This window comes from Bombina bombina, chromosome 10, assembly GCF_027579735.1.
Source record: "Bombina bombina isolate aBomBom1 chromosome 10, aBomBom1.pri, whole genome shotgun sequence".
Taxonomy (NCBI): Eukaryota; Metazoa; Chordata; class Amphibia; order Anura; family Bombinatoridae; genus Bombina; species Bombina bombina.
The window spans coordinates 57,058,604-57,084,662 of record NC_069508.1 but is presented as its reverse complement, the minus strand read 5'-3'; the positions used below and the strand labels follow the sequence as shown (position 1 = coordinate 57,084,662).

The window sequence follows — 26,059 nt, the reverse complement described above, 5'->3', positions numbered from 1 at the left end:
GAAGTTACGCTATCCCGACGCATGTTAAATTCAACTGTGCTCAAGCGAACACGTTTACTTTCAAACTGTAATACGCGCACTAATTCTGTTGCATGCATAGAGCCACGATGAACCCCCTTTTGCTCACACACAACCGTTAGTACTCAACTCATAATCTAGCCCAAAGATGGCAACCCTAACATATACACATACATATATATATATATAGACATGTATACTTATGCACAAACACACACACATGCAAAACACAAAAACATAACTTTACATTTACTTTTCTTTATTCAATGTGCAGATTAGAGACATCATGGCTCTGTTTCTTCGTGCACAGTCTGGCAGCAACACCATGTGGCCTGGCTATAGCTCAATTCTGATGCTGAGCAGTGACAAAAATAGTGCGCATCCGAAACCAAAACACAGTGCTGACTTCTGCAGCAAGTTATGCTCCTAAACATGTGTGCCTCACAATGGGGGTGCAAAACAAAGCACTGGGGTGCACCCCCATAGAACAACCATTGCATTTATGGTCTAAGCCAGGGTTGGGATCAAGTCAAATCCCAAATGCTCATTAAAGACCTCTCCTATGGTTATAATATCTGCTACAAAGGTTTTACAATCCAATCATTGACTCATGCCACTCCTATACTAGATAAGATTCACGTAATATTTTTAGAATTTGTAGCAAACTAAAATATTTGTTGTTATTTGTTGTTTTCACAGAGGAGAACTTTCCTGAAGTATATCAGTCTGATTCTGAGTAACAGGGTACCTGGTTCAGAGGAGAATTGCCTGGTATTTCAGGGCTGGATTGACCTTGTTAGTCAGGATCGGACTGATATACTTCAAGAAAGTTCTCCTCTGTGAAAAGCACAATTGGGCTAAAAGAAGCTACTCCCAGTTGGTAACCGGACCATAGAACAAGTCACTAAGCTGTTTGATCCTGGCAAATTGTTTCTCTTTCTGTACGTATAAAATATTTTTTGCATCAGTTTAACAATACATTTGTTTTTCTGCATTGTATAGTGATCTGTGTTGACAGTTTTTTCAGTACCGAATTGGGTAGGCTTGGGTCACCAAATGCTTCGATCTTTGGCTCAACAGCAAGTTCAGCTTCAAGAATTCGTTCCACTGGCATTTCCTCACTTGTGCTGCTTGTGGATTCTGCTTCTGTATCGCTCTTTTCTCTGCCTCTTTGTCGTTCTTCTTGAACGGCTACAAATATGGTAAAACGTACGCAATTAGACAAGAATAAACTACAGGTTGCATTGATAAAGGGAAGGGAATACTTCTAAATCTTCATGTTGTTAGTGGTGTAAACTTATATGTTTTTATAAATATCTTCATTTTAAAACAGAACAGCAATAACAACAATAAGCCACACGCATAAGACATTTCATTAGCTTCATTGAACATTTAATGGAACTATTGCTTTTGTGTAAAAATTGTACTTTGTCCTACTTTTATAGGGGCGGAACTACCATTTATGTAGCAAGTGCAGTGGCAGCAGGGCCGCAGTATATATGTATACCTGTCTGTCTATCCCTAGCTATCTATCTCTATCTATCTATCTATCTATCTATCTATCTATCTATCTATCTATCTATCTATCTATCTATCTATCCATAGATATATATATACAGTATCCAAAAAAAGTGAGTACACCCCTCACATTTTTGTAAATATTTTATTATATCTTTTCATGTGGCAACGCTGAAGAAATTACACTTTGCTACAATGTAAAGTAGTGAGTGTACAGCCTGTATAACAGTGTAAATTTGCTGTCCCTTTAAAATAAATCAACACATAGCCATTAATGTCTAAACCGTTGGCAACAAAAGTGAGTACACCCCTAAGTGGGAATGTCCAAATTGGGCATAAAGTGTCAATATTTTGTGTGGCCACCATTATTTTCCAGCAATGTCTTGGGCATGGAGTTCACCAGAGCTTCACAGGTTGCCACTGGAGTCCTCTTCCACTCCATAACGACATCACAGAGCTTGTGGATGTTAGAGACCTTGCGCTACCCCACCTTCCGTTTGAGGATGCCCCACAGAAGCTCAATAGGGTTTAGGTCTGGAGACATGCTTGGCCAGTCCATCACCTTTACCCTCAGCTTCTTTAGCAAGGCAGTGGTCATCTTGGAGGTGTGTTTGGGGTCATTATCATGTTGGAATACTGCCCTGCGGCCCAGTCTCCAAAGGGAGGGGATCATGCTCTGCTTCAGTATGTCACAGTACAGTATGTCCCTCAATGAACTGTAGCTCCCCAGTGCCGGCAGCACTCATGCAGGCCCAGACCATGACACTCCCACCATCATGCTTGACTGTAGAAAAGACACACTTGTCTTTGTACTCCTCACCTGGTTGCAGCCACACACGCTTAACACCATCTGAACCAAATAAGTTTTTCTTGGTCTCATCGGACCACAGGACATGGTTCCAGTAATCCATGTCCTTAGTCTGCTTGTCTTTAGCAAACAGTTTGCAGGCTTTCTTGTGCATCATCTTCAGAAGAGGCCATGCAGACCAATTTGATGCAGTGTGCGGCGTATGGTCTGAGCACTGACAGGCTGACCCCCCACCCCTTCAATCTCTGCAGCAATGCTGGCAGCACTCATAGGTCTATTTCCCAAAGACAACCTCTGGATATGACGCTGAGCACATGCACTCAGCTTCTTTGGTCGACCATGGCGAGGCCTGTTCTGAGTGGAACCTGTCTTGTGAAGCCGCTGTATGGTCTTGCCCACCGTGCTGCAGCTCAGTTTCAGAGTCTTGGCAAACTTCTTTTAGTCTAGGCCATCTTTATGTAGAGCAACAATTCTTTTTTTCAGATCCTCAGAGAGTTCTTTGCCATGAGGTGCCATGTTGAACTTCCAGTGACCAGTATTCACACCTGAGACCTTTAACACTAACAAGTCACATGACAACGGGGAGGGAAAATGGCTAATTGGGCCTAATTTGGACATTTCCACTTAGGGGTGTACTCACTTTTGTTGCCAATGGTTTAGACATTAATGGCTGTGTGCTGAGTTATTTTGAGGGGACAGCAAATTTACACTGTTATACAGGCTGTACACTCACTACTTTACATTGTAGCAAAGTGTAATTTCTTCAGTGTTGTCACATGAAAAGATATAATAAAATATTTACAAAAATGTGAAGAGTGTACTCACTTTTGTGGGATACTGTATATATATATATATATATATATATATATATATATATATATATATATATATATATATATATATATATATACATACAGTATATATATATATATATATATATATATATATATACACACACAGTATATACACACACAGGTTCAAATTCCAAAATCCAAACTTATTCTAAAATCCAAACTTGTTAATATTTTTTTTAAACTAAAATTATCAACAATTACTATTTTCCCTGCTTGTAAGTCACAATTTCTCTGCCTGTGTCTTCAGTAATAGTCTATATTTATTTATAACAACAAATATTACCTGTCTGATTACTCTACTGTACTATCTTTCTGAGGATACTATGTATACAAAAGTAATTAAAAATTATGTAAAACTACCTTTAGGTTGCATGTACATGCTGTATAATTACATGTAAATATTGGCTAAATAACATGATACTGTTGTTTACACTTGGTTCCATCCCCTCTCCAAGCTGTCCCATTTTAAAGATGCAAATCTTTGAAAATTCTAACTATTCCGAAATCCAAATCTTTCCCACTCCCAAGCAGTTTGGATATATCATTGTACAGTGAGGCATGTATATAACTAATATTGGTTATTACTGTGTTACCTTCGGAGGGGGGGTGCAAGCAAAAAAAGTTTTGCACCAAGGACCTCTGTTGAGTAGGTCCATTACTGGTCCCACATTCCCTAGAGAGGCCAAAATGCAAACTCTTTAACCTAGGTTTTTAAAATGCTGCAAATTACATAATCCAGCTCTATGATTTGCAACATTTGAAGGTAACAGAATATTCTTTTTGGCCTCTACTAGCACAATCTTGTGCCAATATAAAAGGTTTCTTAATGTTCTAAGAGTTAATATGTTTTATCAAAGTGCAAAGTTTTTTTCCCCATTACTCTTAGAGGAGAGTGGAGTGGAGTGCTCATGCATGATTCTCAACCAGACTCTGCAACATGCTACTGTGACTGCATGACCAGGGAAAGTGTTCACTCATATATGTCCCTAATTAGCCACAGCAAAGAAACAAAAACACATTATCAAGAGGCTTTTTCAAATGGATGAAGACTGTAAAAACAATGCAAATACTGCTAAACAGTCTTAAATGCTTTTAAAACATTTATGTGGTATGCAGATGTTTTGCAAAGGTGTGCTTAATTGTTGATATACTGTACATAAAAACAATGGGCTACATTACAAGTGGAGCATTAATTTATTGCACGCCCCGTTTGCCTTTACATTGCAGTCTATGGGAACTATGTGTTATTTAAATGTGCTACTTACCCCCTTCTCTGCGCTAGTTATTATGCCGTGTCTGATGACATGAGAACGAGACTCCCATTGGAGCCTATAGAAGCGCGCTCTCGTGAGCACAATGCTTCTGTGCAATGCGAAAGCGAGGACACATTTGCATTGCACCTAACTTGTAATAACAGCATATATTTGTGTACGCTGGTATTAAAAAGTGAAGCGCAAATATCTGGCCTAATGACTCTAAAGTCTCTATAATTGATAAAGACTTACCTTCTCTCTTCATGCCCATTGCCAGGCACTTTTGGTATCGACAGTACTGGCAGCGGTTTCGTTGTCGCTTGTCAATCAAGCAGTCTTTATTATCTCGACATGTGTAGACCAGATCTTTTCTGATTGTGCGCTTAAAAAAACCCTTGCAGCCTTCACAACTGTAGACCCCATAGTGTTTGCCTGGAAAACCATACAAGTTAAATATATCAGTACTTTTCACATATACTAGAAAGCAGTAGTACACCCAGCACCCAGTAGTAAACAAATCTAATGCACAAGTCACAGTTAAATATTAGCAATTGTTAAAAAAAAAAAAAATCAGAAACACAAAATCACCAGTAGGAACATATTTCAACAATCAGAGACAAATATTTCCTATATTATCTTAAAGGGACACTGTACCCAAAATGTTTCTTTCGTGATTCAGATTGAGCATGAAATTTTAAGCATTTTTCTAATTTACTCCTATTATCAAATGTTCTTCATTCTCTTGGTATCTTTATTTGAAATGCAAGAATGTAAGTTTAGATGCCGGCCCATTTTTGGTGAACAACCTGGGTTGTCCTTGCTGATTGGTGGATAAATCCATCCACCAATAAAAAAGTGCTGTCCAGAGTACTGAAACCAAAAAAAAGCTTAGATGCCTTCTTTTTCAAATAATGATAGCAAGAGAACGAAGAAAAATTGATAATAGGAGTAAATTAGAAAAGTTGCTTAAAATTGCATGCTCTTTCTGAATTACAAAAGAAAAAAATTGGGTACAGTGTCCCTTTAAAGAGCTGAATCACTTTATGGTATGAAGTTTAATTTTACTTTGGGAGGGGGGCAAAGAGATTGGAGGAACATTAAATTTGATCAGGTAAACCTAGGGACTTAAAAAAGTTAAACCAATGGCTTCTTCTTTTTCTCTAATGTGTTGTCTCCCTATAATATATTGATATGGAAACAAGATCCCCCATATCACTATTTTGGGACTGTGTCCTGCTGTCTCTCTCTCCACTCCCTTTTTTTCCAATAAATATCCCCCTAGTCACACACTCATATTACCTTCTCTTAGTCCATTGTACATCCTGACCCAACCCTTATAGCACTCCTTTCCTGGCCACTCTCAGCCCAGTCCATCACTAGCATAACTCCGCCCCCTAGACTCCAGGTCCCCAATAAGAGTCTGAACATTTTAGGGGGTATGGTATTTTATGGCTGCCTAATTACTACAGAACAGATATTTGTATATTTTTAGACAAAATAAATAATAAAAGTACATTGTAGAGTTTTTTTAATATATACAGTTTATCGTTTTATATTACCATCTCAAAGTGTTTAATGTCCATTTAAGCAATACTAGGGATTTTTAATAGTGAATTTCTGTGTTTTATATATATTTGTATATTTTAAGGGTGTAACAAATAAGGATTTATCATATATGTTATATATTTTATCTGTTTTTTGCTGCCTCTTGCTATTTTAGTGCTATTGTACTCATCAGTCAATAGCCATTTGCAGGAAGTGACAATCAGTCAAAAGAACACTCACAGACAGTACCAATCAACCAATGAGTATTAGTAGGAACGTTCATAACACCCTTTAAAGACATCACTATTGTCGCGATCGCTCAGCTGATCGCTTTCTCTTCTGTGTCCTGCTGGACATTACTTGCTTGATTATTCTACTGGTTAACCCCTACCTGCCTGATTGCAAGTTGCTGGACATTGCTTGCTTGATTATTCTACTGGTTAACCCCTACCTGCCTGATTACACGTTGCTGGAAATTGCTTGCTTGATTATTCTACTGGTTAACCCCTACCTGCCTGATTACACGTTGCTGGACATTGCTTGCTTGGCTATTCTATTGGTTAACCCCTACCTGCCTGATTACACGTTGCTGGACATTGCTTGCTTGGCTATTCTATTGGTTAACCCCTACCTGCCTGATTACACGTTGCTGGACATTGCTTGCTTGGCTATTCTATTGGTTAACCCCTACCTGCCTGATTACACGTTGCTGGACATTGCTTGCTTGATTATTCTACTGGTTAACCCCTACCTGCCTGATTACACGTTGCTGGACATTGCTTGCTTGATTATTCTACTGGTTAACCCCTATCTGCCTGATTACACGTTGCTGGACATTGCTTGCTTGGCTATTCTATTGGTTAACCCCTACCTGCCTGATTACACGTTGCTGGACATTGCTTGCTTGGCTATTCTATTGGTTAACCCCTACCTGCCTGATTACACGTTGCTGGACATTGCTTGCTTGATTATTCTACTGGTTAACCCCTACCTGCCTGATTACACGTTGCTGGACATTGCTTGCTTGATTATTCTACTGGTTAACCCCTATCTGCCTGATTACACGTTGCTGGACATTGCTTGCTTGGCTATTCTATTGGTTAACCCCTACCTGCCTGATTACACGTTGCTGGACATTGCTTGCTTGATTACTCTTTTGGTTAACCCTATCTACACAAAGTTTCTTCTCCTGACCCTGCTGTACCAACTCCCAGTCTATTTCAGTGAGTATATTTTACTGTAGCTGTCGCAGGGTCAAATCCTGGTATATACTCACAGTGCTAGGGTGTTACAAACCTCATTCTAGCATTTGGGTCTAACTCTGGACTTAACCTATCCTGACATCTATACATTCACCCAGTTTGAATACTAGAACCATTCCTATAAATAAATTAAAATACAGTTTATTTATGTATTGCCCAGTTGTATATCATGAAAAATGAATGAATTATTCACTACTAACTAAATAGCTAATTCAGGCAATCAATAGAAATGAGTTGATTAATTAATTCATTCATTTGTTGAAAATGTAATCAAATAAAAAAATATTTATATGCACTTATTTTTTATATTTGACTATCACTTTAATTTTTGTTGATTAGTTAAAGAGACATGAAACCCTAGACATTTCTTTCATGGATCAGATAGAGAATAACATTTTGCAAAAGTTTCCAATTTACTTGTATCGTCAAATTTGCTTTGTTCTCATGTTATTCTTTGTTGAAGAGATATCTAGAAAGGTAGCGTATATACAGTATGGCCTCTATTTATGAAAGCTCTTGCGGACCTGATCCGACAGTGCGGATCAGGTCTGCAAGACGTCGCTGAATGCGGAGAGCAATACGCTCTCTGTATTAAGCATTGCAGCAGCAGCTCACAAGAGCTGCTGGTGCAACGCCGCCCTCTGCTGACTCGCGGCCAATCGGCCACCAGCAGGGAGGTGTCAATCAACCCGATCGTACTCGATCGGGTTGAATTATGGAGATTCCGGTCCACCTGCTCAGAGCAGGCGGACAGGGTTATGGAGCAGCGGTCTTTAGAAACACGGCCATCAAGCTTCATTCAGAGCTTGATAGATAGGCCCCTATGTCTGGACACTACATGACAGGAAATAGTGCTGCCATCTAGTGTTCTTGCTAATATATAACATTGTTGTAAAACTGCTGCCATATACTTCTGCAGTAGGGATGGGCGCATGTGTCAATTTCGATATTCCAATGCTAGAACGAATGTTATTACCGAAATTCGAATTGCAAATCCGAATGTTGATACGAACGAATATTCTTGAAAATTCTATAATCGAATGCTATTTACAGTTTTCGAATGTCACTTTCGAATTCAAATGTTTATAATTAGATCGAATGTCCACATTCAAAATTTTTAATTTAACATTCTATTTAACAAATACTATTCAGAAGTTCAATAGTTCAAGTGGTAGGCAATCTAGTAAATTGATACATAATTGATACAAATATATCAATTCAAATGTTTCTATTTCGATCGAATAATATATTATATTATTCCTATTTAAAACTAAATACTTACTGATAAAATAAACCCTAAGATAGCTACAATATAACTAATAGTTACATTGTATCTAGCTTAGGATTTATTTTTATTTTACAGGCAAGTTTGTATTTATTTTAACTAGGTACAATAGTATCTAGATTTTTATTATTTAGGGGGCTTTTTTATTTTATTAGGGGGATTAGATTAGGTGTAATTAGTTTTAAAAACTTGTAATTATTTTTTTTTTCTGTAATTTAGTTTTTTTTTTCTTTCGTAATTTAGTTTATTTAATTTAATTGTAATTAATTGTAGTTAATTTAGGTAATTTATTTAATGATAGTGTAGTGTTAGGTGTAATTGTAACTTAGGTTAGGATTTATTTTACAGGTATATTTGTATTTATTTTAACTAGGAAGTTATTAAATAGTTAATAACTATTTAATAACTATTGTACCTAGTTAAAATAAATACAAAGTTGCCTGTAAAATAAAAATAAACCCTAAGATAGATACAATGTAACTATTAGTTATATTGTAGCTAGCTTAGGGTTTATTTTATAGGTAAGTATTTAGTTTTGAATAGGAATCATTTATTTAATAATAATAATTTTATTTAGATTTATTTAAATTAAATTTAAGTTAGGGGGGGTTAGGGTTAGACTTAGGTTTAGGGGTTAATAACTTTATTATAGTGGCGGCGACGTTGGGGGCGGCAGATTGGGGGTTAATAATTGTAGATAGGTTGCCACGATATTGGGGAAGGCAGAATAGGGGTTAAAAACTATAATGTAGGTGTCGGCGATGTTGGGGGCAACAGATTAGGGGTTCATAAGTATAATGTAGGTGGCGGCGGTGTCCGGAGCGGCAGATTAGGGGTTAATAATAATATAATGTAGGTTGCGGCGATATCGGGGGCGGCAGATTAGGGGTTAATAAGTGTAAGATTAGGGGTGCTTAGACTTGGGGGTTCATGTTAGGGTGTTAGGTGTAGACATGAAAAGTCTTTCCCCATAGGAATCAATGGGGCTGCGTTAGGAGCTGAACTCTGCTTTTTTGCAGGTGTTAGACTTTTTTCAGCCGAATCAGCCCCATTGATTCCTATGGGGAAATCGTGCATGAGCACGTTTTTCCATCTTACCGCTACCATAAGCAGCGCTGGTATTGAGGTGAGATGTGGAGCTAAATTCTGCTCTACGCTCACTTTTTTGCGGCTAACGCCAGGTTTGTAAAGAGCCATAATACCAGCGTTGTCTGTGGTGAGCGGTGAGGGAAAACTGTGCATTAGCACCGCACACCATTACCGACAAAAACTCGTAATCTAGCCGATAGAAATTCAAATTTTTCGAAAAGTATATTTTCGAATGTAATCTTAAAATTCGAAACCGACCATTCGAAAATCAAATGTTAGAATGTTATGTAAACATTTGAAATTTGATTCGAATGAGCGAATATGTTAAAATTTGTTTCATTTTTCGAATGTTGCGAAACATTCGCCCATCCCTATTCTGCAGACACGTTCACTCTTGTGAGTTTACTTTCCTGCTTTTCAACAAAGGATAACAAGAATATAAAGAAAATCTGATAATAGAAGTAAATTAGAAAGTTGTTTAAAATGGTATGTTCTGAAACATGAAAGAAAAAAATTGGATTTTAGGTCCCTTTAATTAGTTGATAAAATGTAATTCCTTATTTTTCTGCAAAAAAAATTAATAATGAAAAAATCTGTAATAGAAAAAACAATATTCTATGTCATTTGGTTACAAAAAGGTCATCAAAACAAAATGACATGATCTGAATCAAGGTATGTTATCATTAGTACCTGAAGATCGGTCACCACAGATAGCGCAGATGTGTTTTGTTAAAGCACCAGGACTTGTGCAGGAATAGCTGTTAATACAAGGACTTCCTAACCCACTTAGCCCCGGAGGTGGTTTAATATCTTCAGAACAGCTTACGTTGTTCATGACATTCATCTGCAGGGCAAGACAAAGGAGAGATTACCTTAAAACAACCATACGCGTATTATTTAATTCATCTTTCTGTTATGAACTTTGTTCTTAACAGTTCTTTAAACAAATGTGTTTTAATACTCAAACCACACCATTGTTGATTAAAAAAAAAAGTCATAACTTACTTCTTGGCACCAAGCTTAAATGGATAGTAAACACCAAAAATGTTATTTTTTTTTAAAAAAATAGATAATCCCTTTATTACCCATTCCCCAGTTTTGCATAAACAACACTGTTATAGAAATACACTTTTTATCTCTGTGATTAACTTGTATCTAAGCTTCTGCAGACTGCCCCCTTATCTCAGTGCTTTTGACAGACTTGCATTTCAGGCAATTAGTGCTGACTCTTAAATAGCACGAGCACAATGTTATTTATATGAAACACATGAACTAACAACCTCTAGCTGTGGAAAAACTGTCAAATGCATTCAGAGAAGAAGCAGCCTTTAAGGGCTTAGAAATTAGCATATGAGAATACCTAGGTTTAGCTTTCAACTAAGAATACCAAGAGAACAAAGCAAATATGATAATAAAAGTAAATTAGAAAGTTTTATTAAATTACATGCCCTATCTGACTCATGAAAATTTAATTTGGACTTTACTATCCCTTTAAAAAACAATATTTCAAAACTACATATTTTCCGCTCAGAAGTAAAGAATAGATAGGAGATGAATAATATTGCTTGTATACTGTCAAAATATATGATTCCTTAAAAACAAGTTGAATTTAAAAGGACATGAAACACATTTTATCTTTCTTTCATGATTTAGAAAGATAATGCAACTTTAAACAACATTCCAATTTACTTCTATAATCTAATTTTCTTCATTCTCGTGATATCCTTTGTTGAAAAGCATATCTAAATAATAGATATGTGCGATTCGGTTCGGTTCGATTCGGAATTTCGGCAAATTCGGCAAATTCTGCGATTCGGATCAAACCGAATTTCCGAATTAAAATTCTGCCGAATTTTTCGAATCGAACCGAATTAATTTGAATCGATTCGTAAATTCGGATGGCCATTGGATTACACTAGTATTGTACAGTATGTTAGGTTAACACCTAATATACAGTATAATACTAGTCTAATCCCACCTAACACTTACCGAAATGCCGAATTTCCAAACCGAATCCAGCTGAATTTCTTCGAATCTGAATGAATCCGAAACTAATCTGAAACGAATCGATTCAGAATTTTCCGAATTCGAATCGATCCGAACCGAACTTCGAAAAATTCTGAATCGATCCGAACCAAATTTTTTCGCCATGCACATGTCTACTTAATAAGCTCTGTAGCTGCTAATTGGTGACTGCACATAGATGCCTTGTGTGATTGGCTCACCCACGTGCTATTTCTTCAACAAAGGATATCTAAAGAATGAAGCAAATTAGATAAAAGAAGGAAATTGGAATGTTGTTTAAAATTGAATTCTCTATCTGAATCATGAAATAAATGTTGTGGGTTTCATGTCCCTTTAATATAGAAAAAAAATACAATGCTAATATTTTATATGCGCATGTATCTATGTATTTGTTTTGCTTTTTACTTTTAAAAGTGTACCTCAAAAAAATAAAAAACTATTCAACTTATATGAAGTTAAAAAAAATGTAAAAATACTCCTTAGTGAGTGAGTGAGTAAAATATATTGGAGTGATTGGGTGACTGAATATTTCCAGGGAGGGGACCTGTGTTTTTAGAGATTATTAGAGCTAAAGATAATGTACTATTATAAAGCTGTCTGGGTTTTTTTTTCTTTCTTTTTTTTATGCTGATCGATTCATTTTTTATGTATAAGATAAAGTTAGGCAGATTGCTAAATACAATATGAGAGGAGGGGAAGTAGCAAAAATAAATAAAGAAAGAAAGAAAATGGCTGCTAAATTGCAGACTATGGGGTAGAATTAACAAGCAGTGGATGCTGCTGTCTACCCCCAGAAGTTTCCGGCTCGAAACATAAGTTAAGAGGCAGTGGTCATAAGACCAATGCTCCTTAAAGGGACAGTAAAGTCATAATAAGACATTCATGATTTAGACAGAGAATACAATTTTAAACAGCTTTCCAATTTACTTCTATTATTTAATTTGCTTCATACTCTTGTTATCCTTTGCTGAAAGGTTTATCTAGGAAAGCTCAGGAGCAGCAAAGAACCTAGGTTCTAGCTGCTGATTGGTGTCTGCATATATATATATATATATATATATATATACCGATTGTCATTGGCTCATACATGTGTTCAGTTAGAAACCAGTAGTGCATTGCTGCTCCTTCAACAAATGATACCAAGAGAATGAAGCAAATTTGATAAAAGAAGTAAACTGGAAAGTTGTTTAAAATTGTATGTTCTACCTAAATCATGAAAGAACATTTTTTGTTTTCATGTCCCTTCAACATGTCCACCACCTTTTAGATGGCGGACTGCAATCATCCTGATCCAATGCGAACAGGATGATTGACACCCCCTGCTAGCAGACGATTGGCCGCAAATGTGCAGGGAGCAGCATTGCAAAAGCATTTCACTAGAAATGCTTGTGCAATGTTAAATGCCGACATCGTATGCTGTCAGCATTTACCGAGGTCAGGCAGACAGGATTTGCTAAAGCGAATCATGTCCACTCGCTTCTTGTTAAATTGGCCCCAATACCCGGTAATGCTTTAAAAAAACAACAGATTCCCCTACTTGGTATAAACCAGCACCCATAACTTTTGAAAAACAATATACATGCATTCATCATTGTGTACCAAAAATTGTGTTCAATCCTATGGCTCACATTATTGTATAAAAATAATGAGAGATTCTGACATATTGATGCGCCAAAAACACCATTCCACCATTCAATTTTTTCTAACTCAAATATTGTATAGTTTGAATATGAAATTTAAAGGTAGCATTATAAATAGTATTACATCAAACAAATGTTAGAATGTTGTACAAACATTCAAAAATCGAAACAAACAAACAAATGTATTAAAATTGGTTAAATTTTTCGAATGTTGCCCAATTGTGCTTTTCACAGAAGGGAACTTTCCTGAAGTGTATCAGTCTGTTCCCGCCTAGTAAGGTCAAGTTCAGCGCTGAAATACCAGGCAATTATCCACTGAAAAAAGAAAATGACAACCCCAGACGATCGTTTCCGCCTTCATTGGGCCTCATCAGTGAGGTGTAGCCATATTCTCTAAGCACATTGGGTAAGGAGCCCACGTCTTGTTTCCCCATCACCCATAGGAAGACTTCCCGAGGGTCATAATAAAAATACATACAGAGAGAGAAGCCTCTACCAGGAATGAACAACAGCTCAGTAGCTTGTTCTATGGTGAGTTACCACTTAGGAGCAGCCTCTTTTAGCCTAGTTGTGCTTTTCACAGAGGAGAACGTTCCTGAAGTATATCAGTCTGATCCTTCCTAACAAGGTCAGTCTAGCATCAAAATACCAGGCAATTCTCCTCTGAACAAGGAATATGACAACCAAGAAGATTGCTCCGGCCTTCATTAGGCCATGTCAGGGAGGTGCAGTCATATTCTGCTGACAACAAGGCTAACTATAGTCATAAAATTTGTATAAAATGCATTGCTTTGCCGTTTTTAACCTGATAAAGCCAATTGGGGGCATATATGTGGCAGGGTTGGCATTTATAAGTCAGCAGGGGTACAGTTCAAGGTCTGAGAATTAGAAATTGCTCAATTTTCACAGCTACTGTAGGTTACATAAAAATGCAAAAAAATAAAAATATATTGCAAAAATGTATCATTTTGCATAACTAAATACTTTGGGGCCGATTTAACAACTGTCGGATGGACATCAATGCTTGTGAAATGCTTGTGCAATGCCGCCCCCTGCATATAGCAGGGGGTGTCAATCATCCCGATTGTATCCGATCGGGATGATTGCTGTCCGCAAACCTCAGAAATGGTGGACGAATTAAGGAGCAGCGGTCTTAAGACCGCTGCTTCCTCACTTACTTTTCCGGGTGAGCCAGAAGGCTTGCGCGGGAATAAGCAGCATCCACTGCTTAATAAATCGGCCCCTCAATATTAAAATCTCAAGGTATTTACTGTCCCTATAAAGGGAAGTTAAAAATTAAACTTTAATGATTCAGATATCGCTTAAATAAAATACATCAAATTTAATTCTATTATCAAACTTAGCTAACGACAGTGAGAGGATTCTATGGTATGCTCAGTGAGAACATTCTATGGTATGCTCAGTGAGAACATTCTATGGTATGCTCAGTGAGAACATTCTATGGTATGCTCAGTGAGAACATTCTATGGTATGCTCATTGAGAACATTCTATGGTATGCTCAGTGAGAACATTTTATGGTATGCTTGAAAAGAACATAATTAAGGAGCAGAGCAGACAAATTAAGGAGCAGAGCTCTTAAGACCGATGCTTAACTTACTTTTCGGTGAGCCAGAAGGCTTGCGCGGAATAAGCAGCACCCGCTGCTTCATAAATTAGCCCCTCAATATTAAAATTTCAAGGTATTTACTGTCCCTATAAAGGGAAGTCAAAAATTTAATTTTAATGATTCAGATAGTGCTTAAATAAAATAAATCAAATTTAATTCTATTATCAAACTTAGCTAACGACAGTGAGAGGATTCTATGGTATGCTCAGTGAGAACATTCTATGGTATGCTCAGTGAGAACATTCTATGGTATGCTCAGTGAGAACATTCTATGGTATGCTCAGTGAGAACATTCTATGGTATGCTCAGTGAGAACATTCTATGGTATGCTCAGTGAGAACATTATATGGTATGCTCAGTGAGAACATTCTATGGTATGCTCAGTGAGAATATTCTATAGTATGCTCAGTGAGAACATTCTATGGTATGCTCAGTGAGAACATTCTATGGTATGCTCAGTGAGAACATTCTATGGTATGCTTGAAAATAACATTCTATGGTATGCTCAGTGAGAACATTCTATAGTATGCTCAGTGAGAACATTCTATAGTATGCTCAGTGAGAACATTCTATGGTATGCTCAGTGAGAACATTCTATGGTATGCTCAGTGAGAACATTCTATGGTATGCTCAGTGAGAACATTCTATAGTATGCTCAGTGAGAACATTCTATGGTATGCTCAGTGAAAACATTCTATGGTATGCTCAGTGAGAACATTCTATGGTATGCTTGAAAATAACATTCTATGGTATGCTCAGTGAGAACATTCTATAGTATGCTCGGTGAGAACATTCTATGGTATGCTTAGTGAGTACATTCTATGGTATGCTCAGTGAGAACATTCTATGGTATGTTCATATGACTAATTGCTACTTCTCTGTGATCCCCTTTGTTCAGAAATATCAGACATTTATGGTTTTGGCATTACTTTTTGGTAATTAGAAGGCTGCTAAATGCCGCTGCACACCACACTTGTATCATGCCCAGCACTGAAGGGGTTAATAAGGTAGCTTGTAGGGTTAATTTTAGCTTTAGTGTAGTGTATTAGACAACCCAAAATATTGATCTAGGCCCATTTTGGTATATTTTATGCTAATCATTTCACCGCTATATGCGATCAAATAAAAAAAAATCGTTAACATTTTCACTAACTTTAGGTTTCTCACTGAAATTATTTACAAACAGCTTGTGCAATTATGTTCAGAAATATCAGACATATATGGCTTTGGCATTACTTTTTGGTAATTAGAAGGACACTAAATGCCGCTGCGCACCACACTTGTATTATGCCCAACAGTGAAGGGGTTAATTAGGTAGCGTGTAGGGAGCTTGAAGGGTTAATTTTAGCTTTAGTGTAAAGACCAGCGTCCCACCTGACACATCACACCCCCTGATCCCTCCCTGACTCCCCTCAAACAGCTCTCTTTTCTCCCCCACCTCACAATTGTCACCGCCATCTTAAGTACTGGCAGAAAGTCTGCCAGTATAAAAAAAAAGATGATTTTTTTTTTTTTTAGATTTTTTTTTTTTTTTTTAGATTTTATCTGAAGTGTAGGATCCCCCATTACCCCCTCAAACTCCCTGATCCACACAAACAGTTCTCTAAGCCTCCCCCCTCGACCTGTTGGCTGCCATCTTAGGTACTACCCAGTTTACTATAAAATTGCCATTTTTTTTTATAAAAAATAAATAAACCCCCAAATTTCTGTAGTGTAGCTGCCCACCCTCAATACCCTACCCCTCCCCCTCCCAGATCCCTTTCCCAACATTATTCCCCTCTCCCATGACTTCTCTCCCACCACTTGTTCTGTATTGGTTGCGCATGCGCACGCCCCCGTCAGAATGGCTCTCTCTGCATCGGATGCTTAAAAAACAGTATTGTAGGATGCCTCAATATTGAGGCATCACTGCAATACCCTAAAATCGTCTAGAAGCGATAATGATCACTTCTAGAGCTTGAAAACCCTGAGAACGTACAGGGTATGTCCTTGGTCCTTAAGTGACAGTTTTTGTAGGACGTACTTGGTTCTTAAGGGGTTAATAAAAAAAAACACAATCAGATTTGACAACTGGACGTGGAACAGGAAGAAACATAACTTTAATGATATATAGATATTCCATGATGGCTTAAAACATGAAAAATGCAGCAGTTTCCTATGTAATACAGTCGGCAGAACTGTATTTTTTCCACATATTTATATATACAGGTATATGTGTGTGTGGGGGTGTATATATATATATATATATATATATATATACACATGGGATTAACTCTCTCTCTCTTTATATATATATATATATATATATATATATATATATATATATATATATATATATATATATATATATATATATATATATATATATATATATATATATATATATATATATATATATATATATATACACACACACACACACTACCTGTGTAGCATTAGCACACCTTTGGCTTACAGCTCAAGCTATTTTCAGAGTTTCCCCATAGAAGTCTTTTATGTGAGGGATTAAAGGGACAGTCTTGTCCAAAATAAACTTTCAGGATTCAGATAGAGCATGTAATTTTAAACAATTTTCCAATTTACTTTTATCACCAATTTTGCTTTGTTTTCTTGGTATTCTTAGTTGAAAGCTTAACATAGGAGGTTCATGTGCTAATTACTTAGACCTTGAAGGCACCTCTTTTCAGAATGCATTTTAACAGTTTTTCACCACTAGAGGGTGTTAATTCATGTGTTTCATATAGATAACACTGTGCTCATGCACGTGAAGTTATCTGGGAGCCAGCACTGATTGGCTAAACTGCAAGTCTGTCCAAAGAACTGAAATAAAGGGGCAGTTTGCAGAGGCTTAGATACAAGGTAATAACAGAGGTAAAAAGTATATAAATATAACTGTGTTGGTTATGCAAAACGGGGGAATGGGTTATAAAGGGATTATCTATCTTTTAAAACAATAAAAATTCTGGTGTAGACTGTCCCTTTAAGCACACTCGCAGTATTCAACATTCAAATGTTAGCACTGCCTAGACTCTCACTCGACTGCTAAAATATTGCTTTTAACTTGTAATATGAGCAAAAAACTAAAAGCACTATTGATTGCATTTGAGTGATATTAGCACAGAATAGCACTAATATTGTTCTGCCCCACTTCAAATCTACTAAACTCTGGTCTAGAATGGAATTGGATAGTAACTCAATAAGCAGCGGTAGTCACATGATCAAGCTGGGTCACTAACACTGCTCTGACCAGCAGATTCTTCTTGTACCAACAGGTCAGCACCTTGGAGAGCGCTTGCTTATTGGTGGCTACATTTAGCCACCAATAAGCAAGCGTAACCCAGGTTCTGAACCAAAAATGTGCTGGCTCCTTAGCTTTACATTCCTGTTTTTTTTTAACAATAAAAATAGCAAGAGAATAAAGAAAAGTTGATAATAGGAGTAAATTAGAAAGTTGCTTAAAACGGCATGCTCTATCTGAATCATTAATGAAAAAAAAATTGGGTTTAGTGTCCCTTTAAGCATAGTAAAAAACAACTTGAAAATATTCTTTTACAATTTGTTTTGCACAATGTTTCCGGTAACTTACCTCTGCAAATTGTAGGTTTGTGAACTGAAAGTACACACTGCTGACGTTGCAAGCCTAACCCTGCTACATATCTGTCCCTAACTGGCTTTAACAATCAGCCAATAGGATTGAAGTTCAATCCTATTGGCTGATACAATCAGCCAATATGATTGAGCTTGCATTCTATTGGCTGTTCCAATCAGCCAATAGAATGTGAGCTCAATTTAGGATTTTTCCTACCTTAATTCCGATTGGCTGATAGAATCCTATCAGCCAATCGGAATTCAAGGGACGCCATCTTGGATGACGTCATTTAAAGGAACCTTCATTCTTTGTTAGGACGTTGATGGAAGAGGATGCTCCACGTCGGATGGATTGAAGATGGACCCGCTCTGCTCCGGATGGATGAAGATAGAAGACTTCTGCCGGTCTTGGTGTCCTCTTCTGCCCAGATCGGATGAAGACTTCTGCCCCTCTGGAGGTCCACTTGTGCCCGGCTGGGTTAAGACGGCTCAAGGTAGGTTGATCTTCAGGGGGTTAGTGTTAGGTTTTTTAAGGGGGGTTTGGGTGGGTTTTAGAGTAGGGTTTGGTGTGTGGGTGGTGGGTTGTAATGTTGGGGGGGGGGGGGGTATTGTATTTTTTTTTCAGCTAAAAGAGCTGATTACTTTGGGGCAATGCCCTGCAAAAGGCCCTTTTAAGGGCTATTTGTAATTTAGTATAGGGTAGGGAATTTTATTATTTTGGGGGGCTTTTTTATTTTATTAGGGGGATTAGAGTAGGTGCAATTAGTTTAAAATTCTTGTAATTGTTTTAATTTTCTGTAATTTAGTGGGATTTTTTTGTACTTTAGTTAATTTTATTTAATTGTAATTAGTTTTATTTAATTGTAGTTAATTTATGTAATTATTTTAATTATAGTGTAGTGTTAGGTGTAATTGTAACTTAGGTTAGGTTTTATTTTAGAGGTAATTTTGTATTTATTTTAGCTAGGTAGTTATTAAATAGTTACTAACTATTTAATAACTATTGTACCTAGTTAAAATAAATAAAAAGTTGCCTGTAAAATAAAAATACATCCTAAAATAGCTACAATGTAATTATTAAATATATTGTAGCTATCTTAGGGTTTATTTTATAGGTAAGTATTTAGTTTTAAATAGGAATAATTTAGTTAATAATAGTAATATTTATTTAGATGTATTTAAATTATATTTAAGTTAGGGGGTGTTATGGTTAGGGTTAGACTTAGGTTTAGGGGTTAATAACTTTATTATAGTGGCGGTGGTGTAGGGGGGCAGGATAGGGGTTAATATATATAATATAGGTGGCGGTGGGCTCCGGGAGCGGCGGTTTAGGGGTTAAACATTTTATTTAGTTGCAGCGGGCTCCGGGTGTGGCGGTTTAGGGGTTAAACAATTTATTTAGTTGCGGCGGGGTCCGGGATCGTCAGGATAGGGGTTAATAACTTTATGTAGGTGGTGGCGGGGTCCAGGACCGGCGGTTTAGGGGTTAATATATTTATTATAGTTGCAACAGGGTCCGGGAGTGGCGGTTTAGGAGCTAATATATTTATTATAGTTGCTGCAGGGTCCGGGATTAGCGGTTTAGGGGTTAATACGTTTATTTAGTTGTGGGGGGCTCCGGGAGCAGCGGTTTAGGGGGTAAAACTGTATAGTATAGTGTGGGTGCTTAGTGACAGGGTAGCAAGAAAGCTGCGAATAAGCCGAAGAGCAGCAAGATCGATGACTGTTAGTTAACAACAGTCCGCTGCTTATCGCCCCGTACTTGGTGCGTGGCTTTTTGACAGCTTTCTTGATAAATTTGGCGAACGTATTCAGGTCTGCAGCGGCGATGTTAAGCGATTTTAGGCGAGCGTATTAGGGCCATCGAATGCAGGTAAGTAGACAGCTTGATAACTAGAGGCCAAAGTGTTAGGTCTAATTAAAAAGTTGCACCAAAAACAACATAAATACATTAAAATAAAGTGTTATACTCATATAAACACTATCTAATAAAAATTATTCATATAAATATTAATAAAAATATTTTATAAGGGTTCAAAAGTATATGGTATATGACAAGGTGTTTGAATGGAAAGGGCTATAATGTATATAAATTCATATACATGTCTAAATATGTGTATTTATGTATATATATAAATATGAACAAATGAAGTAGTTCCAGAGCGAAGTAAAAATAAAGTTCCTTTATTATTTGCCACTTGTGGTAAAATCAAAGACATGGGAGTACCATAGGCATAAAAAGTTAAAACACATGAAAGCAACAGGCTGACATGTTTCGGCCTTATGCCGTAATCGTAGCTGACATAGTGCTAACGTGTCACATATTTAAAGGGGTAAATGTTCACTGATAGGTTCGCCATTTACCAATAATAGAAAGGAACTTTCTATGCTCAGATTAACCTCTTATTCACTTGATTGCCAATGAAGTAACAATATGCTATCAAACATAGTAGGCTTATTCACTTAAATATAAAATACATCATTATACTTATTTGTATTGCAAGAAATATTGTACAATTGCTCAAGGACATAATGTGGCTAACTTAGGAAAAATAATAATAATAGATGAAGGACATTATGAGGATGAAATCTATTGGAGTTATCTAGTGATGTACAGCACTCTATGCACTAATAGAAAACATATTATAGAAAAACTATAATTGTTGTTACATATCAAAATCAGAGGCAGATGATATAAAAGTGTGTAATATTATTAGCATTATAAATAGTTACTAGGTAAATGTGAGCCTTTCTATTCAATATTGGAAGCTATACGTCTCCATAGGCGCAATTATTAAAACACCTTAGTTGTGCGTCACATAGTTTGTTGGATAGAATGTTCAGATGAAGGTAAGGAAGTTAATGTTGTATTCTATAGAGTAGTGAGTATCAGGTTACCAACGTATAAATATGTAATTATGTAATTGAGTCAACAGAATTACACACTTCAGCATTCGTGTAATATGATAAGCTGAAATGTCACTTAACTAATACCATTCATATTATATTGCCAGATGTGGCAAAACATGTGTAGGGATAGATAAATGATGTATGTATATTATTTATTAATTATATACCAATACACATGGACAATTTGACATCTATTCTGATATATATATTATATCTTCGCATTAATTGTGACATCTATCACAGATTACATATGTATATTCAAATATTTGAAAATTAAGTGTATTGAATGTTACTAAGACCATGGTGTGAAGTTAGTTAGAAACAAACCAGCGCCTATGAAAGACTGAAAACCCAAAGAATGGATACAATATGTTTTCTCAAAAAATAAAGAGGTTATTAGGATCAAGAATCTTATAATTCCTTTTTTAAAAAAAAATCATTAAAATTATATATATAGAAAAAACAGTTTCATATGATATGTTTCTGTCAAAATGCCCAAATTTTATAAAACAAAAAGGTGGTTGGCCAACCTATTAAAAAGACAAAATAGTACATCTAGCGCAAGAGCCTGAATTGAAAAACTCTAAGATTACTAAAAAGGATAGAATAGAGAGATACAATACTATTTATGGTATATAATTGTGACTCTATATAATATTCCTCACAATATAGTAATAAGTAAACTCCGCTATATAACTGTGTAGCCTTCACATTTGAAATATATAAACACTGTGAAATATGTGTGATAAGGTTTTCCTAATCGCTGCAGATAAATAGTCAATTTTTTGCAGACACCAAGTAGTTTCCTTATATCTATGGGAGGAGCGGGTGGGACAATAAAACGTCAATAAGTTTTTCAGATATCCATAAAGTTCCAAATAGTACCTGGGTTCCGTGTACAAGTGCACTTGTTTCCTGAGTTGTTATGGTAAGTAAATTACCTGATCCGTTGGTGGTTTGTAATCTTTGCCGGTTATGGCAAGACTTACCATAACAACTCAGGAAACAAGTTCACTTGTACACGGAACCCAGGTACTATTTGGAACTTTATGGATATCTGAAAAATTATTGACGTTTTATTGTCCCACCCGCTCCTCCCATAGATATAAAGAAACTACTTGGTGTCTGCAAAAAATTGACTATTTATCTGCAGCGATTAGGAAAACCTTATCACACATATTTCACAGTGTTTATATATTGCAAATGTGAAGGCTACACAGTTATATAGCGGAGTTTACTTATTACTATATTGTGAGGAATATTATATAGAGTCACAATTATATACCAAAAATAGTATTGTATCTCGCTATTCTATCCTTTTTAGTAATCTTAGAGTTTTTAAATTCAGGCTCTTGCGCTAGATGTACTATTTTGTCTTTTTAATAGGTTGGCCAACCACCTTTTTGTTTTATAAAATTTGGGCATTTTGACAGAAACATATCATATGAAACTGTTTTTTCTATATATATAATTTTAATGATTTTTTTAAAAAAAAGGAATTATAAGATTCTTGATCCTAATAAACTCTTTATTTTTTGAGAAAACATATTGTACCCATTCTTTGGGTTTTCAGCCTTTCATAGGCGCTGGTTTGTTTCTAACTAACTTCGCACCATTGACTATTTACAGGGGATTTGAGGAAAACCCCACTGAAAATACCAGTTTACACCCTCCACTCTTGCGCCCTCTATAGGAATCTACTCATTCACATGTTACTAAGACCATCAAGGTATTAACCCATTCAAAGAAAGGTATTATCAATTCAGAGCACGACTCAATAATGTACTAAAGCCTTGAGTGTAATATAGGTCATTTCCAATAATTGATCAAGTCGCACTCTGAATTGAGACCTAAGGGGACCCGTGTCTGTAATCTGAATAACCAGAACATCTCACGTTTGCCTAGAGCCTTGTCTCTATCCCCACCTCTGTGAGGATGTTTAACCCATTCAATGGCTTGCCATTTAAGAGTATCGTTTTTTTTGGCATGCATATTTTTAAAATGTTTAACCAATGGTGTAGTTGCCTCCCCAATCTTGATTGAGGACAAATGGTTTCTGATCCTTGTGTTGACGTCAGTGGTTGTGAGACTCACGTACTGTAAATGACATTCCACGCAAGTCAAAACATAAATCATATAGGAGGATGTACAGTTGAGGCAAGAACCAATGTTAAATATATATATATATATATTTATATATGTATATTTATGTGTTTATATGTGTAAATATGTATATACATACATATATACACATATTAGCACATATATACACATGTATGAACATATATATATATATGTTTTTACTGAACATATTTTACATTCCAATTTTCTTCACTTAGAATAAAATGTTCATTGTATTTCCAAATATTTATTTCTATATGTATCAGTATATGTATCTATACCTGTATATATTCATATAGATTTATGTTTAAATCTTTTTATTGGAACATTAGTATTTCAATACAAACATAGGCCTTGCTTCCATTGAGTCGTAATTCAGTTTGCGTGCACTCGCAAACCGATAAATATGCTGTCGGAAGCAATATCGTTTATCGACTGTTTCCAATGGCGCGTTATACCTCAATATCGGCAGCCGGACTTCGGCTGCCGAAAAGATCTTCGCGTCCCATAGAAAGTAATAGAAGCCGTTAATCGATAAATTATACCAGGTTTCCAATGAAAGCGCTAACCGTTAATACATTGTCGGAGGCTGTTGATACATTGAGAAATATTACCCCCAGCTCAACTAGGTGTAAAAGAGGAAAATTGTGCTTTTTGAGACCTATTTTCTATTGAAATTATAAAACTTGCAAATAATGCAAGTGTTTTAATGTAGAAATAAATTGTTATAAGTAATATTTATTGTTGTCTCATGTATAGAAATAGTTGAACTTATATTCTAATAGAAATATCAGTATATATTTAAATATAATAATATATGCAAGAACATATCTACAGAATGCAAACTAGACCTATGCCTAGGGCAGCAATAAATATTACTTATATTTATGAAGTGTTAAATATAATTATATTAGAAAATAGTATTTGATTATTAAAAATATGGATAAGTGTTTTTTTATTTTTCTTGAGAGGTGATCACCGGTAAGGAGCACGGACATTAAACGTAAATTCTATAGTGTAAGGTCGGGTTACCTTAGCAACTAATTGATTTTCAAGAAATCCGACATCAGATGGAAGCGTTAACACAACGTTAACTTACAGCTACACGAAAAGAGCGACTGCACGCTATCCGCAAAATATTTCAATGGAAACCTGGTACTAAAATGGAGCCGTAAATTACTTTTAGCTGTCGGCCGCTTCGGTAGCTTACGGCTCCATTTTTAACGACTCAATGGAAGCGAGGCCTTAGTATGAAGGACAACACATAAAATATATAACATTTACTATTTCCTGTGAGTCTTTTAAGGTTTCAAAGCATCTCATAATGAGGAGTTAGCAATGTCCAAAACAGGTTTGGTAAGCTTCTTTCTAGAGAGTCTGAGTATAATGTCTAGGTTCAATAAGGACTCTCAAGCAAGTGCTGAGTAAAGTGGAGATATACACCTTAGCAAATCCAAGAAGCGGAGTTGCGTTGTCTCAAATTTAAATAGTGTAATTTAAAAAATAAAATAAAATCAAACAAATAAATTTAAAAAGTACCAACAATTCTCTGATCAGTAGATCATTTAGAATGCGCATGAGTTAGTTATGAGAGATGCCAAGACCGCTTTCCTATGATTGGTGCAGTGTTGTGACCCTACTGCCCTTCAGAGATCTTATTTAGGTATGTGAGTCTGAGGTACCGTTTAGAGTGCAATAAAACCAGACCTTTTCAAATTGGGTCTGCATATCCAGGATCTTAGAGGCTGACTCATACATTCGATACCTTAGGGATAATTTATTCTTTACCTCCATTCATATACTGTAGATTTATAGGTATAGATATATATTTTACAAAACAAAATGATTTGTATACATACTTAGGCAGATGTTCCTGTTGCCTTGTGGTTAGTCTTCCTCTAAATGTGTAAAATGATATAAATTTACATTCTCTAACTATACCCATGTTTTGCAGTTTCAGTTTACTGAGTTAATAATATCCCACCTATAAATTGCATGAGAAAACAATCAGAATGTGTTAGAATTGCAATTATCTCTCAGCATGGGAATTATCATATATAATTGTACAATGCACCAGCAGTAATATGAGAGCATGGTGTGCTTAAATTATGTCATAAAAACAAAAATTCATATCTTCAAAATAAAATAATTGAAATTGCATTATTATTATTGTTTGCAGTATCTTAAAATTATTTTCAGTTAATGCAACTCTAAAGGCATATTCTACTGTAAAAAAGATGCTCACATTTTATAGAGAATGTACGTTTTTACATTACAGTCCCTAGCTATGTGTTAGACACAGCAAAGAGATTAAACACACAGGTAAAGTTCCACTCAGATAAAGAAACCACTTGTGATGTAACTTCCACTCCTGGTGTGCTAACCACTCATCTTGTGCTATGCGTGAGATTCACAAGATGCACTTAACATATGTGTTCAACGCTTTGCAGGGGTGGAACAGTACCAACTAGGCATGTGTATTTGTCCTTTTGTGCGCACAAGTGCCGATTATGGC

At 36.1% G+C, this 26,059-nt stretch overlaps 1 protein-coding gene across 2 annotated transcripts in view; it reads right to left on the bottom strand.

Moving 5' to 3' along the window:
* The window catches only part of RXRG (retinoid X receptor gamma), a 115,279-nt gene that overhangs the window by 50,749 nt on the left and 38,471 nt on the right, over nucleotides 1–26,059 (bottom strand). For both annotated transcript variants that reach the window (XM_053694074.1, XM_053694075.1), the window contains exons 3-5: nucleotides 10,323–10,476; nucleotides 4,704–4,883; nucleotides 1,049–1,209 (exon numbers count right to left, since the gene is read on the bottom strand). In XM_053694074.1, coding sequence (XP_053550049.1) covers nucleotides 1,049–1,209; nucleotides 4,704–4,883; nucleotides 10,323–10,476 — 495 coding nt within the window. The remainder of the gene's footprint in view (nucleotides 1–1,048; nucleotides 1,210–4,703; nucleotides 4,884–10,322; nucleotides 10,477–26,059) is intronic.